The sequence below is a fragment of the Lepisosteus oculatus genome, chromosome 9, assembly GCF_040954835.1.
Source record: "Lepisosteus oculatus isolate fLepOcu1 chromosome 9, fLepOcu1.hap2, whole genome shotgun sequence".
NCBI lineage: Eukaryota > Metazoa > Chordata > Actinopteri > Semionotiformes > Lepisosteidae > Lepisosteus > Lepisosteus oculatus.
This window is the reverse complement of record NC_090704.1, coordinates 45298480-45315035: the sequence shown is the minus strand read 5'-3', so window position 1 is coordinate 45315035 and position 16556 is coordinate 45298480. Positions and strand designations below refer to the sequence as shown.

The window sequence follows — 16556 nt, the reverse complement described above, 5'->3', positions numbered from 1 at the left end:
CATGGGATTTGCAGGATACAAATGTGAGCATTGTTGTCCCTGGAACATTTTGTTTATTCCTTGGTGAATTTGTTCCAGAGTGCAGGTCTGGGATCCCCTTCTTAAAGATGAACAAGGCTTTTTATTGTACTAAACAGAACTGATTCGAGATCTCCTTTCTCTTTGTGAAGTAGTCTGTGCACAAGAATGCAGATTAAAGCTGCCACAGTTTGAAAGAGAGTAGAAGCCACCCAGATACTGTTTGTCTGTTTGATTAGTCTTACTATCTGTTTTTCAATGGGTAATTAATCAGCCCAGAAACTGTGTTTTGCGCTATTTCAAATATTTTCAGCTGGGTGACAGAAACTTTTGGAAAATTACTGACAAGCCTCACAGTAGATTGTCATGAGATTTCTACAGCTCAGCGCCGTGCTTGCAGACGTTGATGTATAAACTACTGTAATTCTGCACAAGCTTTCATCTTCCATTTCAATGTCTAATCTGAAGTGACGCATGTTCAATGCTGTGAGGCCAAGAGAATCAACACTGATTCTGTTGCTCGGAATCATGTCTCTCCAGCACAGCGCTCCGATCTGAGTTTTCCTCTAGCGCGCTCCCGTTCGGGCCGCGGCCGCCCGGAGACGGACTGCACACGGCGAAGAAGAGGCGCAGCGGACATCGAGACGGGCCCAGGCCAGGCCGGAACCGGGAAGCCGGAGGCACTCTGAGACGCCCCAGTGCCTCATCACACATCCGCCGTCCGCACACACAACCGGCCCAGGGAGAACGGGGGGGAAGGGGGGTGGGTGGGTTAGAGGGCAGGGCCGCGTCCCGCAGGGAAAAGACGGCGTCAGGGAAAGAAGGAAGAGAGGATCCGTTACTCACGGTTTGACGCGATTGGAAAACCTCCGGCGCAGGAAGATTGCAATGGTGCTGAGGACCATAATAGTGGTACACATGGTCCCTCCCCATTTACCCAGAGCAGCAGGGCCAGGGGCTCAGCAGGCTCGGGACGTGGCGTGCAGACAGGAGGAGACGAGACTGAGAGCCGCAGAGGCACAGGCAGTGGCAGGCTAGTCCTGTGTCCTGTCCCACCCCCCGCAGATAGATTAGCCTCAGGATTAAACCAGATCAGAATGAAATGTGATTAAGGGCAAAGAGGGCAGTAAATAAGCCCCTGTGTGTTGTGTGGGCACTTTCCCTGCCTCCTTGTTCCAGATTTGCGTTCATACAAATCAAATCACACCTCCACCCCACCCTTACAGCGCTTATCTGGCGTGACCTCATCCCAAGCACGGTCGCAAAACCTGCTGGGCTCTGTGATGGGCAAACCCAGGGCCATGGGGAAAAGCACCAAACATCCCCTTGGATGCACAGTAGATACAGTAGATGCACAACCGCTTGCAATGGAAAATTGCTTATATGTACATAAAGTTTCTCTTGGCAGACTGATCTTGCCCTTTCCAGGGAGTGTGGATATATTAAGAGAAATGAAGTTGACCCTGGGCGAGCGGCGGTGCTTTCAGAGGTGTTGCGGCCTGCAGGTCGCAGTGGCAGTGGTCCTTGCAGTGCAACACTTGCAGCACAACTTCCAAAAGCTGCTGCAAAACGGGCCTCACTTTCTCAGTGCGTTCTCCACAGCTGCGTTTAATTCAAAATCAATCCACTCACTGCTCCTGTACTACTTCTGATATTGGACATATAAAGTTACATTTCTTGCACTTAAGAAAGGCTTTATTCTTGAATACATTTCTGAGAATCAAGAACCCAGAATAAAGTCCCAAAGCCTGCGGCATCTCTTTCATTCTCACTACGCAAAGCAGCACACAAACGGGTTTAGACTTTGCAGAAAGAACCCAGCTGCATCTCTTCAGTCATAATGAGCCTCAGAACGGCGCAGATATCTATCAGGGTGACATTGTTGCAGCCTTGATGGTAGCAGTAAATTACCGCAGTGTTGACAAGAAGTGCAGACATTACTGATGGTGCTAATTAAACCAGCAAATTCCTGGCACTTATTGCACTCTGAGGTTTTGAGTAACCTGGGGAAGGCAAGGCATTGAAAGATGGCTCGTTGTGCTGTTGCATTCAAGCTAACAGATAATCATGCTGTTGTGCTCCGTTCATCTCATTAGCATGTGGAAGGATCAGGAATGTGTCACGGAGACAACGTGAAGCAGAGCATTTCTGGGATTCTGGGAATCCTTGGCATTCTCTCTACTGCTAAAGAACTCTACATTGAGTGGCCATGTCCTTCAAAATCCATGTTTTCCTGACCACACACACAGTGCATCTACAGTATCTTTGACCATACATAGTACATCTACAGTATCCCTGAACACAAACACATAATGTTTGTGTTCAGAGTTTGTGTTTGTGTTCTGATTACTTGATTACATGTTATTTATGTTATGTTATTACATGTTACTGTTATTGCTATTGTGTAACTGTCTATTGTCTTATCTTCTGTCCTATTTATATACTGCACCTGAGTGACTAATGAGAAACACTTTTCATTATACTATGCACCTGTGTAAGTTTAATGACAATAAAGTTGAATTGAATAATACATCTACAGTATCCCTGAACACAAACACATAGTACATCTACAGTATCCCTGCGCACAAACACATAGTACATCTACAGTATCCCTGAACACAAACACATAGTGCATCTATAGTATCCCTGACCACACACACAGTGCATCTACAGTATCCCTGCGCACACACACACAGTGCAGCTACCCATAGACACACACATAAGAGGAATGCAACCTACAAATGGATTAATTCTGTAATGCTACCTAAAGCACATGTATAAAGCCTTGCTAAGCAGTCTGGCTCTTCTGAAGTGTGAAATGCTAGCTGAAATGTGTGGGAGTTCAGGGTACAGGTACACTGCATACTCACATAGCACAGCTATATTAAGCACAACCTCTACTGTTTATGTTGTGTTACCTGGTTAGGGCCCATACTAATCCCTCTATCCTCAGGCTTGCTGACTCTGGAGATTTGGAGATTGCGTGCACTGAAGTAGTGGGTCAGAGATCCTGGAAAAGGAGGCCAGCTCACTGCTGGTCATTCCAAGCATAGAAGAGGGTGTCCAGCAGGCAAGCATAACAAATAAAGGTGAAAAAAGGATAACCCCTCCATGACCCAGTTGTTGTGCAGTCTGTGTAAAGATAGCTTGAGAGACCAATCGCCTCAAACCTTTCGCAAAAAAATAAAGAAAACAAAATATAATTCTGTAGTGTGAGCCAGGTGTCTATTTTCTGTAAATCTCCCGGTTCAAACATTTGGAATCAGATCTTGGGTCTGTATTGGTCTTCTCCTATATCACTGTAATTATGCAAACTCTTTCTTTCTCCTTATGACAGTTTCTGTCATGTTTGTTCATATGTACAGCAAGAGAACCTCATCTGTTCATTTGAATGTGTGTTTCTGTAATGTCACTGATTTGCACATTGTGCCACGAAGGCATAGTACTGTATTTGTCAGAGTAGTTCAGAGTGTGTTTGCATTGTTTCTGCAATCGCACGCTGTGGCCAGTCTGGCACTGCACAGCTGTGCTGGAAGCTTGGAAGAAGACAAGGAAGAGTCTGCTGCACTGCTGCTGTAGATAATCTGTTTATTGATATTCACATCCATATGACTGAGTTTCTCAAAGCACGTCTCAATGTCAAACTGCAGAACATGCAGGGACAGCACGAATGACCTCTTCCACTAAACAAGATACTGTATTTATACCACATCATCTTGCATTTATATGAGTTATATATAATGTGTATATATATAGAAAAATATAAAGTCCAAGCTTTGCACATACATGGCACCTTACAATAATATTTCACATTTAAGGCTGTTTAAGGAAATGTACATCTGTGAAGCCTTTCAAGCAGCACATCAGGACAGACACGTCTCTCCGGATGGGAACTGACATTTTCCATAGAATGCAGAGGTGGAGTTGGGGTAACAGACAGATGGGGTGCTAGGTGCACAAGAACCATGTGGGCCAGTGGACTCAAGTATGAATCCTGTGAGCCAGTGAAAAGGCCTGAAGAAGGAGCACTCTCAGGAGAGTAAAGGGAATCCTACAGTGGCACCACGAGTGGTAGTTCTCTAAGGCTAGGGGTGTGATGATTGCTTCCACTCAAAAGCATCGTGCTCCACCAAGCCCTGTGCATTGCACTAGCCCTCAGATCCCAGGAGGGGGCCTAACGACACTGCAGTGAAGATGTGTTAATGATCTACCCTGAAGAGCCAAGAGCAGGATTTCTTTTGTAGCCTCACTTCTTTCCTTCCTCAAGGGCATCCTGATATGCACTTTACAGAGCCTCGCAATAAAGTGAACCTCTGCCTCTGTGCGTGATGGACCCAGGCGAAATGGCTCACACACCATGCTTGCTCTTCTAGTTTAAGAACAAGAGAAAGGCTGGAGAGGAGGGGAGACCATTCAGCCCAACTAGCCTGTTTGGTAGTTAGAAGCTAATTGCCTCTTTCTTGAGGGACGCCAAAGCTGTGGCTTCAACCACATGACTGGATAGCTAGTTCCATACTCCCGCAACCCTATTCTACACTATTCTGTTTAGAGGCCTGACTAAAAAAAACACAACTAATTCTATAGAGCACTTCAGCCTTTACTCACGGGGCAGAGCACAGGTATAGACTCAGGGAAAGGGCCCCGGCCTGGACAATGCCAGCTGCCCTACAGGAACGGGAGAGCGCACTGCTGCCCTTTGAGAGCAGGGCAGAGGTCTTATAAAGAGGACGACAGCGGGAGAGAGAGCATCGTGGCAAAGCCAGGAGGCTGTGAGACAGAGACGTCAGGGCCGCCCGCCGTTGTAAAGCAGTCCTCATCTTTTGCTGTGAAAAAAGCCCTTATCCTACTGTTTGCTGAAACAAATACTTGCTCCAAAAATTGTACAAATCTTTTGAAAGCAAAAAAAATTGGTTTAGAAATAACTCTTCTTTCCTCTTCCTAAAAGGGGCAGGTTAAAAAAGTTCAGAGACTGAAGACTCTTTTCACAAATACCGAATGGTAAAGAAAGTGTAGGGACAAAAACGCTTTGGTAGCGGCTGGTGGCAGCAGGCACAGCAGTGCCCCCTGTAGGTGCCAGTCGGGATTGTTCACAGACAGCTTTTCCGAGCGCAGAAGAACGGATTAATCACTGAATTATTTCCCCGTGCTGAAAGCCGTCACAATCCTGGCCATCCGTGCCCCTGCAGAGGTGCGTGTGATCACCTGCACGCCGGTGCTCCATTAAAGCAGCTGTTTAAGAGGTGACCGTGGAAAAGCTGAAAAGTGTTTACTTTTTTTAAAATCTTACTCCTGGGCCAAACAACAAGGAAGTTATGTCAAAGCACACACATACTGTACATTCACGTGAACATGTGATGGTAAACTCAGGTTTTTAAAAATGACTTAGAAACAGGGAGGAGGGGGGACAGGAAGGTAACAGGCGAGGAGGGGACAGACCGTGAGGCGGGGTGGCAGAACTAAGACAACTGTTGTATATCCCCACGCGGCCCAAACGCCCCTCCCACAATGTCCCACTTAGTGGGCTGCTGTAAGTTTCGTCCTCCTACATGAGAGGGCCCCACCACGGGACCCGGGTTCAGAAACACCCTGCCAGCACTGGTGGCAACGCCCCCTCCACTCACACGGCGGAACTGGACAGCTGTACCCAGCCCACCTCCTTGTAGGCGGCCGTGATGTGCCAGTAGACCACGCCCATCAGCTTGGTCCAGGCCTGCTGCACGTCCTGCGTGAAAGAGTCACTGTATTCCTCTGCGAGCACCTGCAGCATCACTCCGCTCAGGATCTGGGGTACGGAGAGAGGAAGGGAAAGGGGGGCACAGGGAGGGGGGGAGAGAGGCCATCGGAGATGGAGGCGGAGAGGGTGGAAGAACCGAGTGATGGAGAGAGGCAGAGAAGGAAGAAAAAAAGAGATTGGAATTTGCTAAAAAGGAAGAAAAAAACAAGTGCATTGAAAAAAATATAATTATACAGTGCAGGAAGAGCTTTCAATTCAAGCGCTCTTCAAACTTGAGCCTGAGCACTTTCATTTTTCATTAGTTCCCACAGCAACCATTTGCCCGTGCATAGTGCTGCGCACCAGAATAAACTTTGTTTGAACTCAAGAGGAAATCGCTCATTCGCAGGTGCCTTTCCACCAAGATAACGTCTCAGAAGAGCTGTGACCACTAATGTTAACCCCTGAGCGTCACCCTCCCTCTAACCCTGAACCTCACACCCATGCTGAGCCCTGCCTTTGCGGCTCGGCTGCCCAGGCCTGATGACCCTGGCTCTGACCTCCCTGCTTTCAGCCTCACCTTGAAGTACATGGGCTCCACCTTGTGCTTGAGCGCGTGCGCCCTGCCCACCAGCCCCAGGATGGAGGACACCTTGCCCGGGTCGCTGACGTTCTCCACCACGGTGTTGATGGCGTTCATGACGCGGCGGGCGTGCTTCCGCAGCTGCGGGCTCTGCTCCATCTCCTCGGGGTCCTCCATGTGCCGGAACTGGCTGAAGTACTGCTTGGCCGAAGGGAAGTTCACGAAGAACCTGCCGGAGCCGGGAGCATGACACAAGCCTTCGGAATCAAGGAAGACGTCAACAGAGCAGCACCCGTAGTCTAGTCCGAGATCAGAAAGGAAACACGGATCGGAAGACACATGTGGCTTGGGATCAGGTAGGATACAGGAATTAGAAGACATGTGTGGTCTGGAATCAGGAAGGAAACACGCATCGGAAGACACATGTGGCCTGGGATCAGGTAGGATACAGGAATTAGAAGACATGTGTGGTCTGGGATCAGGAAGGAAACAGGGATCAGAAGACACATGAGTCCTGGGATCAGGTAGGAAACAGGGATCAGAAGACACATGAGGCCTGGGATCAGGAAGGAAACAGGGATCAGAAAACACATGAGTCCTGGGATCAGGAAGGAAGCAGGGATCAGAAGACACATGAGTCCTGGGATCAGGTAGGAAACAGGGATCAGAAGACTTGTGTGGTCGGGTTCAGGGAGAAAACGGATGGGAAAACACACATGTGAATTAAGAGAAAGTGCGCTCATGACTGGTTGTGGCAGGAAAATATAACATGGCTTGAATGAGGTCCCCCACCCCTCCCCCCCCAAAAAGCAGCTGTCAAGCTGTAATCTTTTCACCAGGACCCGAAAAATCCACAGAATATGATGCAGGTATGCAAATTACCAGGATGTCTGAGATACACAGGAACTACTTCGCTCTTACCAAATGTATCAGTGAAATCTGCAAATATTATATTATTCCCTATCATGTGATATGCTCTGAGGCTACACTATAAGAACATGTGAAACAAATGGCAGAAACTGTAGAGTTGCCAGGATCTGCTGGCTGTGAGGAGGGGTGACAGAACTGTACATCACCGTGGCTTAAAGCTGGGGTCTCCTGGGAAATAACCCTCAAGGAGTAGTGAGGGCCCTGTCACAGGCTCAGCTGTCAAAGAACGAGACATTTGCCAGCATAAACAGTTTCTGTGTTTTAGGCAGGACTTAATGTTGTGCACGCCTAAATTACGTGCCTTAGCACCTTTTTAATAATGCTGATGAAAATGTATTCTACCAGTTAGAGGCTTTACATCACAGCTTGTGAAGTTTATTTTCAGTGGGAGTTAGATATCATACAGCACCACTGTGAATAGTGTTCCATAATTATCTGCGATAATCATAAGGACTTCAAGACGGTTACAAACAAGAGAAAGCCTTCTAAACCATCTCCTTTATCTGAAGTAGTTACAATACGTACGTAGCCATAAGATTCGTGTATTTTACAGCAATGCTAAATTATTGAAATGTGATTATAGATTTGTCCGAAGCTTATTTTTTTTTATTCTAGAATGTGGCACTGGTGCAGGGTACAGTGTGTCTGCCCAAGAGAAACTCAAGCTCATGTTGCACAGCTGGATTTCTGTGCACTTGCCATGATGTGATTGGCAGGGGTTGGTACCATTCCATGCAGTGTGGTTTCAAAACCCAGTCCCCTGAGAGCTTCTCCCGGAAGGGTTGAACATACGATTCTTTTCAGGTCTGAATGCTTTTCCTCTACGTTCAGCACTGATGACTTCTGCCACTTATGAGCAAGTCTGTGCACAGACAAGTTGTCAGGCCCTGGCAATTAGGAGTGGGCAGCCAGGTGACTTGGCTGTCTAGCTTGTCGGTGGCACAGTAAGCAGATTTACTGTGTACGCAAAGAGAGGCAGATTTAGGAGCATGCTTCTGGAATAGGCTTGTTAGGTCTGTTTTGTAACCCCCCTGGGACCTCAAATGTGAATTCCCCCAGAGCTGGCCTTTTGACACAGTGGAATTCACTGCTGCCTGAGGGGATGCACCTTCCCTCTGTGTGGGTCTGTATCGGTATAAAATGTTAGATACTCTTATTGCTGTTATTTCAGGAGTGACTGTAAAAGAGCATCTGATGTGCCTTGTGGGTAAAATGTGGGCTAATGAATTTACGACGATGTGGGCATGTGGAAAATTAACTCCCTGAGAGGCTCTGAAATACGGATTCTCATATGGGGTGGAAAGGGAACAGTTAGCCGTTCATTCTGAGTTCCCATGCTAAGATGCCTTGCTTTGCTATCTGCCCTGGGAATGTCCGCAATTTCCTTTTTAAAAATATTCCCCGATTTCAGCTGCAGAACACCACGTACGGTTCACTACTTCCAGAGCCTAATGTGAACAGGTAGCATCCCTGGAAGACAGAGCACGCCTACTATAAAGGGCCTGGGCTGATGCAGGCTGGGCTTGTAGGAGGGTGGCAACATCCCTGTATCTGCGCCCTCAGAGAAGCCCAGCTTGGGGTAACCAATCTTCTCGCTTGTTCCCGGACAGTTTCATGGGTCCCTCTTTCACCATTCATTGGAAAAAAAGGCACAGAGAAACAACTGTGGGGGAAAGACTTACTTCATCGCAATGCCCACAGCCACTCTTGCGTGTCCTCTGCTCCCCAGAATCAGCTCTCCCCACCGACACGAGGCTCCCAGCTGCTCCGGTTTCATGCTTTGCATCCCCTTCGGTTTTCACAGTGCCCTGCCCCCTCCCTGCTCGGCCTCTGCTGACCCCTTGCCGCTACAGTGGTGCTGGGCCGAGCGGCGCGGATGACCAGGCCTTTCGCTCTGCCAGGAGGAGCTGCCAGAACCCCAGGCAGCTTCTCTGGAAGGCTGGGGCTCTGAAGTAGGTCTTGAGTTGTTTCTCTGTGTTTCTTTTCAAATGGATGGTAAAAGAGGGACCTGTGGAATTTCCAGAAACAGGCGAGACCCTCGCCTGTCAGTGAGGAACGAGGGGTCCTGCGCTGAGTCATTTTCAGGCGTTAACGGCCCCAGTCCTGGTGGAGCCCTGTTTACCTTAAGCAGCTGATGGTTTATCGAGCCCTGAGCGAACAGCCCAGGGGTTAGACAGACATGTAAGCAGTGCTGTCATTTTTTACTCCGAAGAAGAAAGATTTTTTTTTTTAATTGTAAACTTGCCCTTTTAACTTGTGAAAATCAGAGAAAAAACACTTGAAAACCTGAAGACAGAACAAAACGGATGTGAAAAAAGCAGCTCAGTGCATAGGGACCCCAGCTCACAAAGGTATGCATGTAGCTGCGTACAAATTGCTTCATTAGTGCAGTGTAGTTAGCATCTTATTAATCCTGTCTCAGTTAATTAAAGTGGATTATACTGGGTGAATCCACTCTGTGCCATCTTGAGTAATTCCGAATGGGAGCTCATGTAAAGATGTAATCTGTGGAGCCCTGCCTTTCCTCACACAGCGGCGTCTGCAGGGACAAGGTTCAAAACAGCCAGGGAGGCCAGTTTCACTGCGGCAGAACGCATGCTGTTCTTCGCTCTGTGGCGCAGGGATAAATATGACATACCTTTCTTAGATTGACATCTAGGACTTATGTTGCTACAATGCATTTGATAGAGGTCCTTTCCTATTTGCCTGGCCCTTGTCCCAGAAGGAAGACGTTTCTTTTGAAGGAGAATGAGGTCGCATTCAAGCAGCTGAATGCCTCAAAGCACCAGAGACACAAGCGTGTAACTCAGTGCATCATGTAGGACGTCTTAGGGCCCGACTGGCGGTGGGGGGGGGGGCTGGACATGGGGCTCCTGAGCTTCCCTTACTATCCTGCTGCCTGCTGCGGCCTCACCGGTGCTCCGATGGGCACGGTGAGGCCCCATGTGAGAAACCGCAGTGTAAACACGCCTGGCGATGAGGAAACGCTCGTAGCAAAGCAGATGAAGTTCTTCAGGCCAGTGTGACATAAACCAGCTTGGCAGGTCCTCCGTGAGGCATCTGGTTAATGTCAGCCCCTCCTGCCAGAGAGCTATGAGCCTGGTCGAGAGCTGCTACCCCTGGCCTCTCTTATTACAGATAAAGAAGGTCCGGACAGCTGACAATCTATTAGTGTCTTCTTTCTAATGGAGCGTGACATCTGCAGAGAGCGCTCGATCAGTCAGTTTGTCAGAGGGCACTGCCATGCTCCCCTAGCACAGCTACCAACACTCTCCAGTTTGTTGTGGGGTGCTAAGAGCATGCTGTCGCTATACATGAGGAGATACAAGTAACAGGTTTATTCCCTGCTGAAAAGAGAAGAAAGAAAACACAACGTTTCGGCCGTGGATGCTTCTACCTGAAGAAGGCTCCACAGCCGAAACGTTGTGTTTTCTTTTTTCTCTTTTCAGCAGGGAATAAACCTATTACTTGTTCCTTTGCAGCCAATACCTGCTGATGCAGCTCCCCCCCTGAACTATGAGAAGATACATATTAATTAGCTCTTGCGATTCCACAACTTTCAGAAGTCTCTGACTATTCAAGTCCCCTCAGCGCTGTGAAACGACACGAGCTAATCGAAAACCATTCCCATCATTCATAGGGACAACATGCCCTTAATCGAAAACCATTCCCATCATTCATAGGAACAACATGCCCTTAATTGAAAACCATTCCCATCATTCATAGGGACAACATGCCCTTAATCGAAAACCATTCCCATCATTCATAGGGACAACAAGCCCTTAACCTGAAATGTGAACCTTGCGGTCATATATAGTCATTTATCTGTCAGCCTGTTTCAAAACAGGTTTTTGTGACTTAACTTAATTTACATAACTGTCTCCAAGGCAGTTGGAGACTCCAAATGAATAAATGCAATAATTAGCAAAAGTGTTATTGTCCCGATGATCTTTGTTATAGTTCAGGTGGGTAGCTGCGTCAGCATGCGTAGGCTGCAAAGGAACAAGTAATAGGTTTATTCCATGCTGAAAAAAAGAAGAAAGAGAACACAACGTTTCGGCCGTGGAGCCTTCTTCAGGTTATATACTTCTTCAGGTTCTTCAGGTTATATACTACTTACCTACTGTATATACAGCTTTATAAATATATGGGTGAACTTAAATAGTCCAAGAGTTTGCACAGGGGGCAAGAGTAGAGGCACGGATGAATCAAGCACATTCAGAGAACAGTGAAGGCAGGACCAGTGTTCCCAGTGTTGCCCTGTGGCTCCCATGTGGCTCGCCTGCTGCGAGTGGGAGGGGCCGTGTGAGGCTGTCCGTCAAGCCCAGGCACGTGTGCCGCCGTCAGGCAGAGTTCTGAATCCTTCTGGAATGAGGTACAGCCTTAGAGCTCTGATGAACTGATAAGCCCAATACGCTGCAGACCCATGGATCCACAATATGAACAGGCAGCAGCATGTTAGAGCCTGCAGGGAACACCTCTCGGTTCTCAGAAACAAGACACGCCCCAACTTCAGTACGTTAGTGACACTAAAGCATGTGGTTACTCCAGGTTGCCTGCTGGGAGAGGTGTGGGAAATGGAGTGTTTTTAATCTCAGCAGGGGCACTGGCCCTGTGACGGGTCACTGTGATACAATTTGCAAGGACGTCTCGTAAGTCTGTTACTGCAACATCACACTACTCTATACAATATCTCGACTTCACCTTTTATAACTATTCACTCTGATAAGTGACTTCTAGGATGTGGGGACACCGAAGTGACCCTCGATATACTGTAGTGCCTGTGTGTCTTTGTGCTTGTTGGTGGTGCAGGGGGGTTTTCCATTGAGCAAGGGCACTTGATCTGACTCCACTGTTCCCACTGTTGACTCACTGTGTTTGTACCTATGGCTACACTCACGTTACCTCACATACAGTACGTGAACACAATCTGTTCGAAAGAGCTCCTAGCAAAGCACTGTTCTCCAAACAGCTTCGCCTTCAGACTCCCTCAAACACCCTTTGCGTAGGCACCGTTACCCTGACCGCTTCCGAGACAGGAACTGGGAGGCTGGATAAGAAGATATTGAGCTGTTTGGCCTCACCACTTCAAGAGATAGCCCGCCTGCTAAAATGAGAGGCCTGTTGTCACAGACGTCCTAACCGTGGGGAACAGGAGAGCGGAAAAAGACCCATATGCGTAGCGGCGAGACGGGAAAAAGGCCCGGGCTCATTAGTGCAAAGAGTTCAGGAATGCCGTATAGAAACCTATGCCCTCAGGGAGCGGACGTGGGGCGCCCTGGTGCTAGGCGGGTCTCAGGACATCCGAACGTCAATGCTGAGCAAAGACAGAGTGCAGGACCCAGAAATATATAGCCCAAGGGAAAGAGAGGGACCGGAAGGACAGCAGACAGGAAACTCTGGCTGCAGAGGGCGTGACACCTGTGCCCTGATTCCTGCAGTGAGACTTTTAAAAGCGCAGAGGGGGGAGCCTGGCGAGAGCTGCGGTCAGAATGGCCACACAGGGACAGCGCCATGCCTTTGTCTGCTGCCACTCCCGCCCCCTGAGGATCTGGTTTTCCCCAGGTATTTATGAGAGATGTATTGTGGCACAATAACTCGCTTAGGTGAGGTTCTTGCTTGAGTTTTTAAAACCCCATCCCTTTCAAACTGACATCAATTGTCAAAGTCATTCATCTTATATGGGCTTTTTGTGCTGTAGGCCACCTCGCACCCAACCCCTTGCACTGGCCGGCCCCCGGTGTAAGTCGTGAGATAAATCCTCCACCCTGGGCGGCCTTCCCCAGCACACAGAAGAAGGCCGTGAGAGAGGGGCTGCTCACAGATCTCACTCTTGGCGCTCTCCAGATTATCGCTGGAGGAGGGAAAGGGAGACCTGGTACTACTGAATTCCTGTGCCCCGACAGTTAGCTTGTTAGTCCCACTAATCCCCAGATATGCGGAAAAAGACAAGTTGTGGGAGGTAGGCAGTAGCCTATTCCCTGTGAAAGGTTACCATGGCGAATTTGCATGTGCAGTTTTGCCATTGTTTCGCCATGCATTAGCTTTGCTTCCCTAAGATGTTGAAGGGTTTGTTTTAGGCCTTTCTGGTTTCCTTTACCCTTCTCCCCTGGGCTATTTTACATTTCCCAGCATTGCCACTGTAAGGTTGCATGAGGGACTTTCCTAAGCTGGGGTATGTTCTCTTCCCAGCGTTACTGGGTATGGACACACAAGGAGAAAGGTTGAAGCGCAGCTTGTTTCTTCTTAATTCTTTTGAAAATCACCCCTTCAGCTTGTCCTGCCCCTGCTCCTGTTTCTAACATTGATTTGTCTTGGAGGAACTGTGCCAGCTTGTGCCAAACAGGTTCAGAAACTGCGTGCAGCTTAATCATTCCCCTTCTGGAAACAGGATCCCAACACAGAGACACCTCACAAAATGTGCAGCAATAAATCACTTTCATACAGTGTTGGGCACACAAGGGACACACAGCATAAACTCAGCTGAGAGCTGTAAAGGTTGAGCAAGAGTTAACTTGTCTCATCTTTCTGTGTGAGACGCATGGCTTATAAAACATAATTCTGTAGAAGCGCTGCCTCTCAACGATATCGTAGGCACACCTGCTTCCTGATCGAGCAGCTCCCGGTGTCCTGATTGCGCTGGCTGTGCGAGATGCTCAGCAGAGCAACAGTACAGCTGCTGATGGGACTGAGCGAGGGGGCTGCAAGCTGCTCACAGCTCCACTTTCCACTTTCCCTCACTCCTGCTGATACAGCTGCTGTCTTATTTATGCTCCTCAGACTCCCAGCGTCTCTCTGTGCTGCCATGCTTGTCTCCAGGGAATGGGATTTCAGCCACTCTTAGACTTATTTTTTCCAACAGACAGGAACCTGTTTTTATATTGCAGATCCTTACACATTTTCCCAGGACTCCGATATACTGTAATATGTAGTTTTTCTACAGAAAACTATATATATATGTAATATTTAAATTTTAAAAGGTGTATTTCAAGAATCACTGTACTGTACCTCACTGGCTATATACTCAGTCCTGAGCCCGTGTTCTTGCTTAGCTTTGAAACAGCGCAGGAAGAAGATTCCTGGAAATCCCTGCTGGGATCCGGAAATATCCCCCCGTGCCCCGTCTATTACAGAATGCAGAGCAGGAAGAACAACAAGAACCCGGCATGGCAGAAGGCACATCAATTAGTAATTATGGGCTGTGGCAGTGCCCTTTGTGCTGTGCAAAAGAGCACATGCCCGTGATACAGACAGCCACGCCAGCGTTGAAAAACTCTGCCCAGTGAAGCTGTGCCCAGGTCAGAAGGTTTCAGGAGGTTTCAGAGCTCTTTCTGGTGGCTCTTTCCACCAGCTCACCTGCCATATATTAGGACTACGCTGCCTGCTGCACAGATTGTATTTTTCTTTGCATTGCTTGCTTCTCTTAGTGCCTGTGCAGGCTCTGATGTGCAGTCACCCACAGACAGGAGGTTAGTGCGTTCCTAGTGCACTTGTTTGCACCGTGCGCGTGTGGTGCGGTCCGGGACTCTGAGAGGCTACGCTTCACCGGCATGCATTCGACTTCATATAGAGCCAGAAGTACCTGATGAGGATGGAGACCCCCACGTCCTCGCAGTGCTCGTACACCCTGCCCCAGGTGTCCTGGATCATCCCCCGCTCCGCTTCGGAAAGCTGGTCGGCTCTCTCCCGCCTCTCCACCTCTCCTGCTCCCGGCCCTTTCTCCATCAGGAACCCCCCTCCCCAAGTCTCCACTCCCGCTCTCTCAACTTGGGAGGGAAAGAATAACGCAGCCACACAGACGCAGCGCTGGATCCAGGGAACTCCCCCTCCTCTCTCTCTCTCTGCCTTTTTTTTGTAAGTCCGTTTTTCCTGCTCTTGCTACCAGATGGTACCCTCACTCTCTGTGTCTCTCCCCCTCTCTCCGTCTTCCTCTTTCTCTCTCTCTCTCTGGCTCAGGAGCAGATTGGCTTCTTGTCTCTGCCGCCTCTCTTAAGTTCCCTCCAGCCCCTGTGTCTGTGTGGACCTGCCTGGGGGAGCTGGGAGAGCGCTGTGAGCACCCTTCCCATCAGGCACAGCCTCGCGATCTCGCTCCCCTCTCGGCCTGAGACCCCAGGAGGCTGTGATGTCCCCCAGAGCTCCCGAGAGAGAGAGAAAGGGGGCTCTCTGGCAGCTGACTGACACACACTAGCACCCCGACCCCCGCCAGCCACTCGGTGTGGAGGGGGGCTGTATAGAGGCAGACAGACAGACAGGAAGACAGACAGGCATCTCTGGAAAGAGACAGAGGATTTAGAGAGCACAAGCACAGAATGGGCGAGAGGCACACTTTGATAGGACCCTGTGTAAGCATTCAGGTCTGATAAGAAAATAACCGGCAGCCTTAACTGTTAGAAGTAAACTGTATGAAGGAACTAATATGCAAATCCCCGATGATTACACATGCACCCCAACTGCAATTGGAAACAATAGAAACATTAAACTTGTGTTAACTGAAACCTAAACCTAAATTGAAACTTGCGGACCTGATAGTAAAATGACAGAAGAAGATTATCATCTGCTTTGTTTTAGGATTTGTAGTTTTCTTTTATTTAGAAATGTGCTTACATATATTGATCTTTGAGAGTACTGTTTTCAAACTTGCTATGCAAAGTAAAGCTATTCATCCATGGATTATTCATCCATCCATTTATATGTCTGACTGACAACATTATTTGTAAACAGACCTTCCGCAATTTACTGAAATTCAACAAAGGTTTTTGTATCTCATTGTTGAACAGCAATTAAATCCATCTGATTTTTTTTTTCCAAAAAACCACTGCTGGTGTTGTAAATAACCTATAGAAAATAATTAAATTGTTAATAATTCAGCTGTATTAAGTATTAACAGAAGAAGATACAACCTTCTGTTAATAACATAATTAATCACTATGTTAGGGTAACACTCTGTATTTCACTGAGTCTCAGTCGTTGGCTCGTGTAAAATATTATACTGAGGTATTTTATACTGTATGTGAGATTGAAATTTCGTCTCTGGATTGTCTTGGTACTAGATATGCAATGAAATTGCTTCAGCATTCCTATAATATTGAAAATTATTATCAGAAATATCACTGCCTGTTTTTTTTCCTACTGCAAAGTCGATAAACAGCAGCCTGCAGAATCTAAACTAGTCTACGATGACATTTTTATGAAGAGGAATGTTTTGAAACGCCTGACATTCAAATTAGAGTTCTGTCCACAGAGAAATGACAGATCTCAGAGTACCCTGCAACACTCTGCTTTTTAATCTCCTCTGTGTAATTACTGGCTTGG

The 16556-nt window shown here is 47.9% G+C and overlaps 1 protein-coding gene across 1 annotated transcript; it reads right to left on the bottom strand.

The window, feature by feature from the left end:
• Window positions 1-3595: 3595 nt before the first annotated feature.
• cygb2 (cytoglobin 2) lies at window positions 3596-15323 on the bottom strand. Its single transcript, XM_069194609.1, has 3 exons — window positions 14827-15323; window positions 6312-6543; window positions 3596-5800 (listed from the first exon to the last, which is right to left on the bottom strand). The coding sequence occupies exons 1-3, from the start codon at window positions 14967-14969 to the stop codon at window positions 5636-5638; spliced, it is 540 nt and encodes a 179-aa protein (XP_069050710.1). The 5' UTR covers window positions 14970-15323; the 3' UTR covers window positions 3596-5635.
• Between the last annotated feature and the right edge of the window lie 1233 nt (window positions 15324-16556).